The sequence below is a fragment of the Strigops habroptila genome, chromosome 4, assembly GCF_004027225.2.
Source record: "Strigops habroptila isolate Jane chromosome 4, bStrHab1.2.pri, whole genome shotgun sequence".
Lineage (NCBI taxonomy): Eukaryota > Metazoa > Chordata > Aves > Psittaciformes > Psittacidae > Strigops > Strigops habroptila.
The window spans coordinates 14,163,813-14,179,324 of NC_046358.1; the positions used below are offsets into that span (position 1 = coordinate 14,163,813).

General features: G+C 41.5%; 2 protein-coding genes across 5 annotated transcripts in view; one reads left to right on the forward strand and one right to left on the reverse strand.

The window, feature by feature from the left end:
* Positions 1 to 15,512, reverse strand: part of FANCM (FA complementation group M) — a 71,201-nt gene that overhangs the window by 52,145 nt on the left and 3,544 nt on the right. The gene's annotated exons all lie outside the window — the stretch shown is intronic.
* Positions 953 to 13,738, forward strand: LOC115607540 (heme-binding protein 2-like). Its single transcript, XM_030484951.1, has 5 exons — positions 953 to 1,209; positions 6,628 to 6,719; positions 7,866 to 8,007; positions 9,289 to 9,472; positions 9,908 to 13,738. The coding sequence occupies exons 1-5, from the start codon at positions 984 to 986 to the stop codon at positions 10,077 to 10,079; spliced, it is 816 nt and encodes a 271-aa protein (XP_030340811.1). The 5' UTR covers positions 953 to 983; the 3' UTR covers positions 10,080 to 13,738.

A 15,512-nucleotide genomic window follows, 5' to 3' on the forward strand; every position in this document is an offset into this window, starting at 1 on the left:
GAAGAAACACTTTATAGGAACGGTAGAATTTCAACCTGTAGTGTCAGAAGTGCACAGTCAGAACTTGCTGCTGAGGCAATTAATACTTCATTTTCACACCAAGATCAGCCCCTGGGGTGAGGTAACCTCAGCTAAAAGATACTGGTCAGAAAAGAAAATGAAAGTGGAGGGGAGGGAGATTAAGCATCACATCACTAACCCTTGGTATCTTCCTGCAAGCATCTCAATAGTGTACATTTTCCTACTATCCTAAAATTCTAAAACCTCAGAGGTTCCTCTTTCCTGCCTGCCCACTTATTTCAAATTAAAGTTGCAATGAAAGACAACTACAGATAGAATCATAGACTCCACATAGAGTTCTGATTCAAATTCAGATCCTACTTTAATTGTCATAGCCATCCCCAGGACAGGTCTGCTCATGCCCCTGTTTCTCAGACAGGCTTGCCTCAGCAATGGCAACTTCCAAAGCTGGACTTTCCATAATGAAATGACCCATGGCTTTTGCACTCCTGACTGAAGCCAGTTTGGAATGACCACGCAGACACTCCCAAAGTGAAAAATCTGTCTTTCAAGCTTCACTTGAAAACATTAAAAGAAAGTCACAATAAAGAAGGACTAACAGGACCCGAAGAGCAAAACGGAGAAAGAGATGATTAATAGCTAAGAAAGAGACTTAATAGCGAAAAATCATATGAAAGACAAACTTCTTCGAGATCTACACTGCTTGGATCCTACAACACCAAGGGTGAAGCTACAGAGCATCAGGCTGCCTGGCAAAGCAGCGCTGGCCGTGCCGTGCTCTGTCAGCCCACGCAGGAGGGCAGTGCGGGGCCAGCGCACCTCCCTCCGTCCATCACCCCCCTCGGCGGGGGCCCCCCCGCCCTCAAATCCCGGGGCAGGGAGAACCCTTCATAAGGCGGCGCGGCAGCGGCAGTGCGCCCAGCCCAGCTCGCCCGGCTCTACTTCCCTCCTGGCCCGGCGCGATGGAGACGGGCGGGTGCCGCATGGGCACCGCGGAGCCGGCCCCAGCGATGATCACGCTGGAGGACCTGGACGGGATGGCGGAGGAGACCGCCGACTCGGCGTACCACAGCAACGGCAGCAGCCCGGACGAGGAGGCGGCCGAGCGCATGGAGGACGAGGAGCAGGAGCGGCTGCTGAGCTACTGGCAGAGCGTGGGCAGGGGGCACCAGGTGGACGTGCCCCGCGGTAAGAGCCGTCGGGGCCGCGCCGCGCTCGGGCCGGGCTAAACCGCTTATGCCCGCAGCAGCCGGCGGGACTTTAGGGGTATTAGGGAGGCGGGATTTCTGAGTTTACCGATCGGTACCGTAAGCTTCCCGGCGATTCCTGACCTTCAGCCGCTGGGTGTCCCCCTCCAGCCCCGTGAGAGACGCTCCTCGGTGCGAGCCCGCGCGGGCGCTGCGTGGGGCACCGGGCGGCAGTGCCGGAGCCCCTGCCAGACTCCCCCATCACCGTAGAGGAAGCCTGTCCGCGGGGCCGGCATCCTGCTGATGTCCCCAGAGAGGTGTGGGGCACGGCCGGGGGCAGCGGGGGGCGGCTGGGCGCGGCTGGTACCGGAGGCTGCGCCATCCCCCCGGGAAGGGTCAGGGCTGGGGGAGATGACGATCCCACCGCAGCTCTGCGCGCTTCCGAGGCACAAAGTCTGAGCAAAGCTTTGCGCAGGGCAATTCGAGAGGCTTTTCTGAGAGAAGGAGATATAGTAGTAGGGGATTGACCTATTTATACTGAAAAGAACTGATGCGAGATTTCAGTCTTAATTAAATATTTAATTGACTACCTCCAAAAGCATTCTTCTTAAGTTAATATTTAATTACTACGTGAAAAAGCATTAATTACTAAATTGACTACATGCAAAAGCATTCTTAAGAATATCTCCTGTACCTCTCCAAAAGGTTAGTTCCAAAAGCTAGTTGGACCAGTTGATCCTTGAGATCCCTTCCAACCTCGATCTATGATTTTATGACAGAGTTCTTTAAAGACAGTTGAACTGAAAGACGGTGCAGAGTAAACAAGTAAAAGGATTGACCTAGCTTTTTGACAGTAAGCCTCCCAGGCTTATCTAATTCAGAAATGGTTTCAATTGTAAGAAAAACTTAAGAATCCAAAAGCCTGTAACCAGTCAGATAACTTATAACAAGCAGCAGAGAGTAACTGCAAACTTAGCTCACTCAGAAACTTTGACTCATTTGCACTGTCCTGCACAGAAGTCGGGGTCAGTATTTAGCATCTCCCCTGTTCACCTTCTCAGAGGCTGGGAAGCAGTGAAGCTGTGAGCAACAGACTGTGCTACACACTACCACCATGAAACAACTGTTACTTAAAACCTTTTTCTATATCTCAACACAGCAAAGAGGGTACAATCTCCTTTTCAGTCATACCTAGAAGCCTCATCTTCTCTTTCTAATGTTTTAACAATGAAAATTAACACCCCATCAGGTACTAAAAGAAAGTCTGAACAGGGTTCTCTGGCTTGCCCTGTTCCCACTGCCCCCTGAGGAGGGGTCTTGGGATGCCCTGCAGCAGTGGTGCCATCCCACCAGATTCAATACACACCCCAGCACCTGTGGGTTTGCATGTAACCAGTGCATCAAGCCTGACAGCTTCACCTTCTAGGAAAGGAGAGGAGCTCCCAATTTAATCCACAGATAGACACTACGTTGCTCCTCAAGAGGAGCTTTGTGTATAAGAAAACCAGATTCCTTTCCACAGAATGATCTGGTATTCCAATATGTGAAATAAGGGATTGAAATTCCCAATATCTATTAAACAAGTTCCCAAATCTAGAAAATATATTAGAAGTAGGATGTATTTTATCACATTTCAGTTACTGTATTATAAAAGGTTTACTTCGTAATGCTAAGCAATCATTACAAAAACCTAAACAGATTTTCCTTCAGCCTCTGTCCAGGGCTGTATGTCAAGAGCTGGCTACATCTCAAGTGAAAATGATCTGGCAAACCCTTAGGCTGTTCACATGGTCCAGTCAAAGTTCAAGTCATCTGTTAATATCTCTGTTTAGCATCCAGTCAGCTGTAGTGTACTTGAGCCTCAGAGAATAGAGAGGCAACAGAGATGACTTTTCAAAGTAGAAATTCTTCCTGGCATTCAGGAGCAGGGCGCCTCTCTGGACTAGTGTGCCCCAACCAAGCTGCTGGTGTCACGATATAAGAAAATACAAGAGCTTTACTTGGCTGATTACTGACTGCCAGTCAACACATCCTGTTGTTAAGGTCTCAAGCGCTGTATCTCCTGTAGTCTAGTTGTAAAGTCTGCAAAATAGGAACATTGCCAACCTTCTCAGTCAATAGCTCTGCACTGCCACAGGCTTTGACACCCATTTCATTCAACAACATACCTTTCAAAAAGGTGACTTGCTTTGTAGCTTGTTAGCACGTTTTACAGTTAACAGCAACACTGCAAGCATTCTAAAAATAAAAATCTAAGACTTTGGGAGATGTGAACAACAGGTATCTGTATGGCTGCCATTGCAATTTATCACTGCTAACAGGATCTTAATCCTACAGATTGACTGACCAGCCTATGCCAAACCTTGCAACAAAAAGGTAAAGAAAACAAAGGGTGCAGAAAGGTATAACCTAACTTTCTTGGCTTGAAAACTCCATTTTATCTACTCCTACTATAGCAGAGGCAGAAAACACGCTACAGCAGTTAGTTTTAAATTTCTTAACTCTAATTTCAATACAAGAACATTCATTAACAAACAAGCTTAGGGAAATTGCTGCCCATCAAAACCATCTACTTGCTAAATCATGAAGCTGTCTAAAGATACTCAGTGTGCACAGCAGCATGCTCTGAGGTCCAGTACCCAGGCTCCAGACCAAACTCTGAATTAGAATTCCAAGTGCTTTTCCACCTGTTCCAATGAACTTCCCCTGTTGAGGTTACCTCATGGGTGCAGCCAGAATCTGCTGGCTGAAGGCAGTGTGCAGGGAAGGAGCAGTCTCCACCACTGGGTCACCCCACTGAAGCCCAGCCCCAAGCCTGCTGCCAAGGTGGGGCTCGCACGCACCTCTCCAAGTTGCAGTTCTAGCAGTTCTCTTCAGCATGAAGGTTTTGGTTCCCCGCATTACAAAGACTGTCTCCTCCTCTAGAATGACAAAGTTCTGTGTGAACTTTGTACATTATGTACATTATTAAGGGCACAGTTGACAAGTACATCCCACATCAGTCAAACTCCCAGCAAGTCCCATTAGACACCAACTAAGATATGCCACAATTTACATACTGCTCAGCCTTGCTGCGATGAACGTGTCTTGTCAAGCGTGCCTCATCTATATAAATCCCTTTGTAAAGATTTGCCTCTTTCATAATACCCATAGTAGCAACTGTCATCACAAGTTTGAAATGTAATTAAATCAAGCCTTTACCTACACGGCTACAACTCCCCTTGCCTTTTTGGTCACACCAGTATTTAAGTTTGCAAGCTTGGACTGACAGAGTACATGGAAACCAAGCAGCTCATTTGCTTTTGGGCAGTGTAATCTCAAGTATTGTGCACGTTGAAATATTTCTAATCCAAATGTTGCACTGTCGTACCTGATAGACATGGATTCACCAACTGAAGAATAAAACTCCTGAAAGGACTTTAATTAGTTGTAATCCCCCTATCCCATGCATTAATATGGAAGAAGAAAGGAAAAATATAACACACACCCCCATACTTACTGGTAAAGGAATATAAAAATAGAGTTAATTGTCCTAGAATCCTAAAGTGTTTACTAGTTCTCTGTAGAAAATTCAGTGCTGAAGTCTAACCTACTTTCAATTTTCTCTCAGCCTGTAAGGAGATCAATTTTACATGTCAATGATTACTTCCATTTTAAAACTTTCCCAATGACTTAACCCAAAAAGTTTAAAATTAACCAAAGTGCAGCTTTCTCCCCTTTATTAAAATGATCTTCACTATTCCAAATAGTCTTAAAGCTAAAACACCTGCACTGGATGCCAGGAGATGTAGGTTTGATTCCCAGCTCAGCTACAGACATACTGAGCAACCAGGTTAATTCTACTACATCTTAATTCTCCTCTTCTCCGAAAGACGGACAAGACTCTCTTCCTGCAACATCCTGCCTATTCCACTGAAAATACTGAGGCACTTCAAACACCCAAGCGAAAAGCTCTTATTTCAGTTGAAACTCCTCATGTACGTGCACTATATATCACAGAAATTCACATCCACACTTTCAAACACCGCACATAAAGACTCAAATTTCTCATTCTCTATCAAAGTACACAAATGTCTGTGAGCTTGGCTGGGAAATGTAATGGTTACTACAGACAGGAGGATTGCTAGTGTCACTACACCTGGGAATGGGAGAGGTTCACTCCTTCATTTCTTATAAAATGTGAGAATCCTTCAAAAAGTCATGGCACATTTCAGCCCATCGCAGCACTGGTAACTGAGCATGCAGGTGCTTAGGGTTCTTCAGTAACAGCCAACTATTAACACTCTCCTTTATCTAATGATCCACCACCAAAACGTGCACACTCAGACCATAGGTGACAATACATGTCAGATTGTGCTCTGAGCCCTTCCTGTTCCAAGGAGCAAGACACCAGGCAATGGCAAGCATAAGCTGCATGCAAAACAGTGCGCCTATGAGCCAAATAACATTGTTGCATCCCATTTCATCTTTACCAATGCTTTATGGTGACTGTGACTATTTGAGAACTTTGAACCGCTCTGTTCTTCTGTTATGTGCAATGGAACCTGACAAAAAGAACACTAAACTTGTTTTGCTCTACTCCTACCTTTATACAAGTTAGGCTTCAATTTTTCTAGAATGTTAATATTCATTCTAAGTCAACAGTCTTCTGCTCCTTCCAAATAGAAATAAAACCTTTCATCTAATGTACCAGCACATAGGCATAAAACTAATATGCAACAAAAAGCAATTGTCTTAACGCAAATCTATGTTCTAATTTTTTTGTTAAACATTCACATATCTTCTTAAGATACAGTTCTTCAGTGAAGTATACATTGAGGAATTTTAACAGGACACATTTCCCCTCCCCCATCTACAGTTTCTGCACTTCAATCCCCTCCAGTGTGAGCACATCAGGTTCTCCCAGCCCTTTCTGTGCTTCATCCTGCCCTAAGCAGCTGGGTGGCCCTCCACTGAAGTAACACCAGATAAGTAGTACTGAAATGTGCGTAATACCAAATGCTGAAGTAAAATGGGCATAAAATACCATTTGGAAATGCAAACTTTCCACAGTAGTATTTCTTTGAACCTGTGAACAAGAGCAGCCAACTCAATTTACTTCCTCATGGGGATACACATGAATCCAATACTGAAAGAGTTGCTGGAATGGGCAGCATCATCTGCACAGAGCCAGAAAACCAGTCACTGCCAAAAGCTTTCCACGGATGCCTGTATAATTGCAATAAATGAGGGGTGGGAGACTAAATCTGTTCCTAACAGTACAGACAGAAGTCAGTTAACCTTTCCTACTAATATTGAAGAGCAAACTGAAATTGTTACAAAGTCCCCTGAAGTTTAGCTAAGAGAAAGAATGAAATGCATTTCATCCTTATTTCTCCAGCTTCATGACTAAAATCAGAAATACGTTATTTTGTTGCAGAAATGGCAGAGCCAATTCAGCAGCTGACTAGAAATAACAATCCCCAGGAGAGACAGACTATCCCATTTACTCTGATCCAGCGCAAAGAAAAGGTACTGCTTCCATCCCCAGCGGAGGTTTTGACAGTGTTTTCAGTATGCATATCTAGCTTCCAAAAGTATGTTTCTTTATAAAGTTGCTTTAACCATTTAGGATGTTTAACATCGTAAGTGCAAAGCATTCTAACTCTCATGAAAGTCAGAAGATGGCCAGGAATTACAGTATTTGTGACATTTTATAAATAATTGAACCAAAAGACACCTCGTATTTTGATATGCCTGTTTCCTTCACTTAAATCAATGCATTTGCTTCTTTACACATTCGTGTTAATAAAACGTTAGCAAACAGTACTTGAAAGAGATAAATATCTGAATTTAAAACCAAGCATGTACTTTTGCATCATGGGTCATTATCAAACAAAGCAGCAATTTGTAAACCCATTTTACCAAAACAATCTTATCCTCTAATGAAAACAGGAATTGGTGCCCAGCAAACTTTTTACAGCTCAGGAAGTACACAAACAAGTGTCTAACCTTAAATACATGACAAACCAAGAAAACCTTTACTAACCATGTATCAAATTTTCTTGCCACATTTATTTTAAATAAATCTGTACAATTCAAATTTATAAATATCTCTATTTGATTGAGTGTATTTCATCTAAACAGTTTGGGACTCCTGACTGTTGCAACTAAATTCATGCAGGACTATACTGCAAGTCCAAAAGATGACAGTTCCTTATTTTAAAGGAGAACTGCCTAGAAGTCTGTTGAAATGAGTTCTGGACCAAGATCAGCAGTACATCCCTTCTCAATTTGTATGAGAAAAGCCTAAAATTCACATCTTCCTTTTAAGATCATTTCACTGGCAGTTGAAAAGAGATGCAGTTACTCTTGTAAGAGACACACACTGCATTGGTTTTGGATATTCACTTATGCCAGCTTGTAGCTTGAAATGAAGCGCATGTGAACTAAGTGTTAAACTGTATGCACTTAAGGTAGAGGCTGGCAGAGACTTAGAATCATTCCTCATGCTGGTCATACACCTAGAGAAGTGGACATCTTGATGCTGTAAGTAAAGCACTGAAATACTGGTTGACTTTTTTACTTGTTTGCTCAGGGGTTTAGATTATTAACTTCAAATAATCTAAATTAGATTATTAACTTCAAATAAAAATTCTTATCTTGCTGTGTTTGCAGCTTGGTGATCTGCTTTATGAAAAACGTCAGTATGGAAAAGCCAAATGGGCTTGTATAAAAATGAAAGAGAAACAGTATGAACAGAGCATATGCCTTGGATTCATGAAGCTTATGAGATACATTTGTGAGCAGAACTCCTCAGGTAATTAGTACCACAATTCCACATTAATGTTGAAACATTATGTTTATGCACTGCCTCCTCCTAATTGCGGAGACTCTTATTTGCTTTTTCCAAATACCCCACCCTGCCATTTGGGACAGTTCCCTGGAACAGCCTCTGCAGCAGAGTCTGAGCCAAAGGTCTGTTCCCTCTGCGTACAGGTGAGAAGCAAACATCTGTGGGAAACCACCCGTTTCTAGGGCAATGTCACCACCACAACTGCCTGGGAGTTGTCGCTATTTCTATAGGCTGGTAGCTATGGAATTTCAGTGGTTTAGTTTTCATAGCAGTGCTGAAATCGCCTATTCTAAGAACATATTCAGAGCGTAAGCCAAAACAGACCATAGTATTTTGCATCCTTGATTTTACTTTATGATTCTCCAATTGTGCATGTCTGAGTGGACACCAAAAAAGCATGTGGTTGAAGCCTGTTTTCCAGAAAGATAACCCGGTTTTAACTCAAGTACTTCAAAACAATAGCAAGTCCACCATGTCCTTGATAGCTTCCGCCTGCATGACAGATGTGCACCGAGCTTCCAATCTGTTTTAATCTGGTTTCAGCTTCCAGACATCACTTTTTTATTCCCCCCATTCTCCAGTTGATTCAGAAGTTTTGCAACGCAGAGTGTTTTGTTCTGTAGTAGTAGTACATGTGCTGTAATCAAGTCAACCCTTCATTTTCTTTCCAAGAAACCAGAAATACTGATCACAAAAGCTTTTCCCCACTCTCCCCATTCTTTTAACACTTTAACATGATTTAAAAGTAATTTTGGAAACAGAACACTGCAGTTTTGTTTTCAAACTGCGTCCAGAAGCAAAGTTCCCACTCCTGGTCATCACTGCTACCTGCCAGTCAAAACAGTCAACCTTTTCCTAGAGCTTTGCAAAAATACAGCAACATTTTTGGCAACAGCAAATCCTAAATGAATTCACAATGCAGCCCCCTTATCTTGCTTCCTATATTGTTCTTTGTTCCTAAATATTTAAAATGCAACACAAGGTCAGTTTACGAGATAAACACAACCCTCTCCTGAGGGAGAAACAAGTCAAACTCCCTGCCTTACACGAAGACAGGAGAGCTCACAAAATACTACGTTTTATACACACAGGCACACATATTTGCACATGTAGGTTTTTTACATATAGATATACACACACATACACACACACAAACTACAAAGCAAAATAAAATGCTAGCTCCAAGTTAGAATACACAACTCCATTTTCTAAAATATCCTACTGAATTCCTGTCTGTGTCCTCAGGACTATACTTGGGGATAACAATACCCATTGTGACCATAGTCCATACAAACGAATCTCAATCCGAGATGAGACAGTCAGTGACAGTAGCGTACTACCTGCCCGAACTGCTGCAGGACGAGCCACCTCATCCTTTTGACTCTGACATAATCATTGAAGAATGGCCTTCTACTATTGTTTATAGCAGGTAAGAAACATTTTAATTTTGTTCTAGTAAAATCAGTAAAGAGATGCAGTTTTCAATTTGGGCATGTTACATCTTCTCAGTCGAGTTCTAAAAGCCAACAAACAGTAAAACTTGGCTTGCAGTAATTGTTAAAAGCTGCCTGCTTTATGAAACAAGGATATTCAGGAATTAATGGTTACCAGCTTACTTGGTAAAACGATGTATCTGTAAACGTGAGCTATAACAGCATCTCAAAACACAGACTACTCTGTGTAACTGGGAACAAAGCATCTGACGTATCACTGAAATTTTAAGAAAAAGCTGTTTGCTGTTCAAGATCAGTCAGAGCCAGGTAGTATCGTTTCTGAAACATGACTAATTTAGAACAGACATTCCTATACTCTGGAAAAAACTGTGGATTTTAAAAAGAACTTGATATCAAGTTGACTGTTACAGGAGCTTCAGAGGAATCACCAATGAAGACTCTATAATGAGAGAAATAAACCTGCTGGCGGAAATTCTGGAGAGCCCCGAGTTGTGTTTGCAGGATACATTCATCATTGCAGGATACACAAATCCAGCTGCTGCCAATCGGCACAATGAGATATGGTTCCTTCAGAGACCATAGCCTCCCATTCCTGATGCTTGTCAGTCACAAGGATCAGCTCTGATTTACTGGCAGAATCTTACAGGTGAATCACACAAGACTAATTGTCAGACCCTCGAATATTTTATAATGTGGTTTTTAGCCAGGTTAGCTAGGCAATCACTCCAACCTGAAAATTCAACAGAGGTAACACCCAAAATACACACACTTTCCTATGTCTGCTTTTACAGTTTTTACACTATTTTTATTGAGATTTGTAGCACTTTAGAAGCTAGTTCACCTATCTTTTTTTTTTTCTTTGCAAGATAAGGGAGACAGAGACCTCTCTCCTTATCCATTTCTAGTATCCCTAGACTGCTTGTGGCTTGGGACAGTCCTGGGGAGCCCTTGGCCTGCTCTGGGCATCTGGTTTTGCACCAGCTGCACAGACCCTGCTGGGGCTGCCCATGCGACACACGTGAAAACCAGCTCACATGTGCAGGCTCTGCTTTGGAAAAAGAGCATTCAGGTCTTCATTTCAGAAGAGAACTACCAGGTTTAGACCACTGGGATTAAACCAAGCAGTAAGAGTAGGTCAGTGCTGACTGCTTTTAATGTCTTCATCTGTGGAGCAGAGGTTCTTAATGCTTACCTCAAAAAGCATTCAACCAAAGTACTTTTAACCTTGAGAAGAGACTGAGGTAGCAGAATAGACCTAATGCTTGTTAAAGTTTTGATAGCAAAGGTTACAGGTTACCTTAATCACTCACTCAGAGTAATCCCACTACTACATCTGGCATTCCTAAATAGAAAGTGGTTATTCTTAACTCTTCAGTATTCTGAACACTTTCTTCTTGCAATTTTGCTGAATGTTAAAACACTGCAGCTGAAGATAGTAATTAGTTCAGTACTTTTTGCGCTCTTTTGGCAGTTCCATGCTATTAATGTTATAAATGACACAATAGTTCATAGAATCACAGAAAAAAAATTCCCAGTCTCTGTCAGTGACCTGATCCAGTCCTCTGCTGAAGAGAGGCCAGCAGGCTGCTCAGGGCCTCACAGATGGATTTTGAGCATCTTCAGGGACAAGCAGCCCGTAAACCCACTGGGCCCTGTTCGAGTATTTGACCACCTCACTGTGAGACTTTTTTCCTCTTGATAGCTAAATTTTTTGTGTCATAGCTTGTTTCTTTTACCCTTCATCCATATGGTAATTCTTCAAGGAGACAACTGCTAGTCTAGCACGCTGTGATTGAGAGACAAGCTCACGTAATCCTACACACATCAGAAGGTCTGAAAGCAGCATTTGTGCTTTGTTGTTTACTACAGTTACAGAGCACCTTCTGCTCTTTAGAATCGGGGTAGCAAATAGTGTTGCTCTCAGAAAACCTTTCTTAATGTCTCCTCTTGCAGATATGATGGTAGAGCATAATCTTCACAATTCACAAAAGTAAACATCTTTTTATATTTAAAAAAAAAAAAAGTGTAGCATCAGCATTATTTGTTGATTACACAATTTAGGCTTTGAACAGACCTTTTCTGTTCCTCAGTTACAACATACAAAACAGCAACCAGAGCCAGTGTCTGCCAGCTTACAGTAGAGTTAATTGGCAAACAAAATGGATTTATGTAGTACTTCTGGGGAAGGTCTCAACAACTTTAAGCCTCCTGGTTCCACAAGGCACTCTGCTGCACAAAACTGGCTTTATGCTTAACCTAAGCCCACTGGCAGAGCAGTGGGATGAGAGAGTGCTGGCTGGCCCTGGCTGAGCACCCCTAAAAGCCTGACCAAGATTCCTTCCAGTGGTTGCTGCCCACAGAGTCCTCAGGGAGACAAGGAGAAGGGATTGCATGGAGTGGGATGAAGAGAGAGAAAAGCCTTAGTTTTAATGCAAACAAACTGAAAGTTTATGTGGGGAGAGAAAAAGATTTGAAAAAAAAGCAATCCTCACCACCTTCTTCTGAAGGTCTGCTACCCCTGACTGCCCAGATACCCTGCACTAGCCCAGCACAAACACTTGTATGGCTACAAATCAACTGCATGTTAAACTGATTGGAGGGGAGGAGGAGAGAGGGGGAAATCACAGAAAAACCCTGTGGGTTTGGGACCTTTCTTATTCCAACCAGAAAGCTCTCAAATCTGGTCTGTCAGGTGACAGCACAAATGCTGTGCCAGTTGCAGCCACAACTAGGAACCACTTTGTCTGATGTGTCAACTTAAATGCATGCCAAAGTATTTCTTTCTTAAGAATGAGGCGATGAAGGTATCTGTTATGTCTTTTATCCGTCTCAGTTTGTCCAAGATCATAGCTGGGGGAGGGGGGAAAATATTAAAAAAAAAAAAAAAAAGAAAAAAAAAAAGAAAAAAAAAAAAAAAAAATCAGACTTCGTTTTCACTATCTTATTTCCTGTTAGCTTTTTATTTATTTTTAACATTTCCTCAGAGTGTTGGAAATTCCAGACAGTATTGATGTGAAAGCTAACAACTTAACAGAAACAAGAAGAAGTTTTTTAAAACTTTTTTAAAACTGAGTTGTGTAGAGAGCCCAGGGAGGCATTAAAGAACAGGTTTTGTTTTGCCTTCGGCCCCCACAAAGATTTTTATAAGAGTAAATCAAAACAATTTTCACTTTTGACATGCTTTTATGGCAAATTAAAGAGTTTCTGCAATTTGATTGCTTTTGCCAGTTAGAGAAATCATTTTAATGCTTTGGCACAACAAATGTCAAATAGTTATTGGAAGTAGTTGAATCACCTCTCACCATACAGTACCAGGCTGTGCATAGTTTACATTTTAAGCATCTACTGCAAAAAGCGTTTGCTGCATTTTATGTCTCTTTCCATAGTCAATCTTCACCTAAATACTGCTTTGAGTCAGCTACTTGTGGGTATGTTATAGAAACATTCTTGTTCCTCAAATATCAAAATAAGGTATTTATCTGAATGTGCCGATATCCTAACTGCAGCAAAGTGTTCAATGTTGTTTTATGTAAAACTGTGAGTTCCAAGATAGTATTTATTTTGACTTATGTTAGATGGCTTCTGCTGCTGATAAAGAACCAATTAATCTCAAGTTTGAAGATACACTTTATGGCTATGGAACATTGTACCAGCTTCTGTAACCGGCCCTCACAAGCACGGGCACGATGAATTGCAGTTTCTAACTGACACGCAATAAAGTTTACTTAACAGTTAATCCAGTGACTGCCAGGGAAACATTACTATTACTCAAAAACTACATTTTAGAAAGTTTGAAAACATCATGTCAAGCATAATTACCTAACTCCTGTTCTCAGTATAGGCCTTGTTACCCACCTGTGGCTCTACTTTGTAAGCCATTAATTACTGGATTGTCATTTTTAATTTGAAGTTATTAGATTTCCACCATTCAAAGGCGATAATAAAACAGAATTCACCATTTTTTTTGGAAGATTAAATGATATAGCCTTAAGAGATAAATGTTGTCCTGCATACTGTGTATTTTTCAAACAAGCTTAGTGCCTAAAAAGTTTATTCCAGCTATTGTGATACTCAGGGCCTTGCTTATTGTATGTACACAAATATAAACATGTTTTTTCCAGCATTGTTGCATTGTGTAGTTTTACATTGTCCTCCTTTTACACTGGAATGTCATCTTGCTTACTGTTACTGTTTGTCAAAATTAAAGATAATGATCTTATTGTGCAGAGCGTACCTGCCTTTCATTTCTGTAACAGACACACAAGTATACGTCTTTCCTTTGAATAGCAGCAGTCACAAATTGCTACTCTGATTTTACAAAAGCCATTTCAGCCCCAAATTTGAAATGGTCACTCTAAGACCCCACCCAAAAGTAACTAACTTTAAAACCCCCATACATTCTTTGAAATAAAGATGGGCAGCTGGAGCTATGCATCTACATGCTGCAGCCAGCAGGTCTGCTAGCAAACTTGCTTCTCATTGCACAAGCCATCTGCAACCCCATTTTTGTCAAGCATCAAGCACAGCCTCCCACAGTCCTTACTGCAGCATGGACTGGGGTAGGACTGGTTTCAGAATCACATAGAAGAGAAGCAGTACTTAAAGAGTGATGTACGTATTTGAGATTCCTCCCAGATCCTGATGCCATTCAAAATATGCTTCACACAGCCAATTCTTTTGGCAGGGGACAAGGATAATGAAAGACGTACTTGATGCATCTGTAACTTAAGTTCAGGGCATGGCTCAGGTCCATCACTATGCTGCAGGGAACTGCACAACTACAGAAACACCTCTGCTGAAAGTGAGGTATAGGAGCCACTTTGGATAGTGCTGAGGTCTCTAAAACTAAGGCTTCGCTTACCCCCAAAAACTGGAAAAGGCTGGGGCACCATCTTTTGATGCCCTCTGTGCTGTCACAAGTCATGTTTTCTAAGTAAAGCAGTAGCAATACGAATGCAAATACCAGATCTAAGAAGGAAATAGAAACCACTGAAGCCGCAGTGACAATTTAGTCAGCATCTGTCTATACTCCCCAATTACACCAGCTTAGCCAAACCTACCTGTTATTTCAGTGTAAATCTCAAGCAAAATACCTCAAATGAAATCCCTGCACTCAGTACAAGCATTCAGAGGCACCTATAGTAATAAAAGCTCTCGCTATCTTATCAGTGGAACTTCCTCATTTAAATACACCCTCGGATTACTGGTTTAAAAACAGCTGAACTAATTCAATCCAGAAAATGAATGAACAAGTTTGCCTTCCAATGGTCTTCACAAACTACACCAAAATCATTTAACTTTAACCAAAAGCATACTCTAAGGTCACTGTCTGATACTAACTTAATCCTACTTTTTTTTTTTTTCAAATGTTTCTAACAAAAAGAATAAGAACATACATTTTGAACTTTTCGAAGCGGTATCTTATGTAACACCATTTGTCTACTGGTACCTTACCAAGATGACACAGACCATTAAGTCATCATCGACTGGCTAACAGTTCTAGCCCCTGCTAATCTGTCCAACAGCTGGACATTACCTACTGGTAAAAAAGAAAAAAAATAATCTCAAGAGAAAAATAAATAAAAACCCAAGCCCAAAACAAGCAAACAAAAAATCCAGGAGAACTAAGTACCCTTACGGATGAATTAAAGGTCTAAAGAATATTCTTAATCAGAGAAAATGCTTCAGTCAATACACAGTTTGCATGAGGCTGGTAATAACCTGGACCACACAAGCATGGCCACTCTCAAAATCTTAATCCTACTAAACTCACCTAAATTGATAAACCCCTTGTTTAGGTCTCATTTCAATTTTGAAAGGAGTCCTGAAAGAGGATGTGAAAGCTAATTTTACTGCAAGTTCTCCACCAGAGCTTTTTAAGTTATTGCAAGGTAACAGGTATCAGTGGTAGAAAGTGAAACAGCAGCTGCTGTAGTTGAAACCATGGTCAAAGGTGAAGTTAATTGCCTAAGAAAATATTACCTTTAAAAGTTATTGTTAGTCTAAACAGAGATG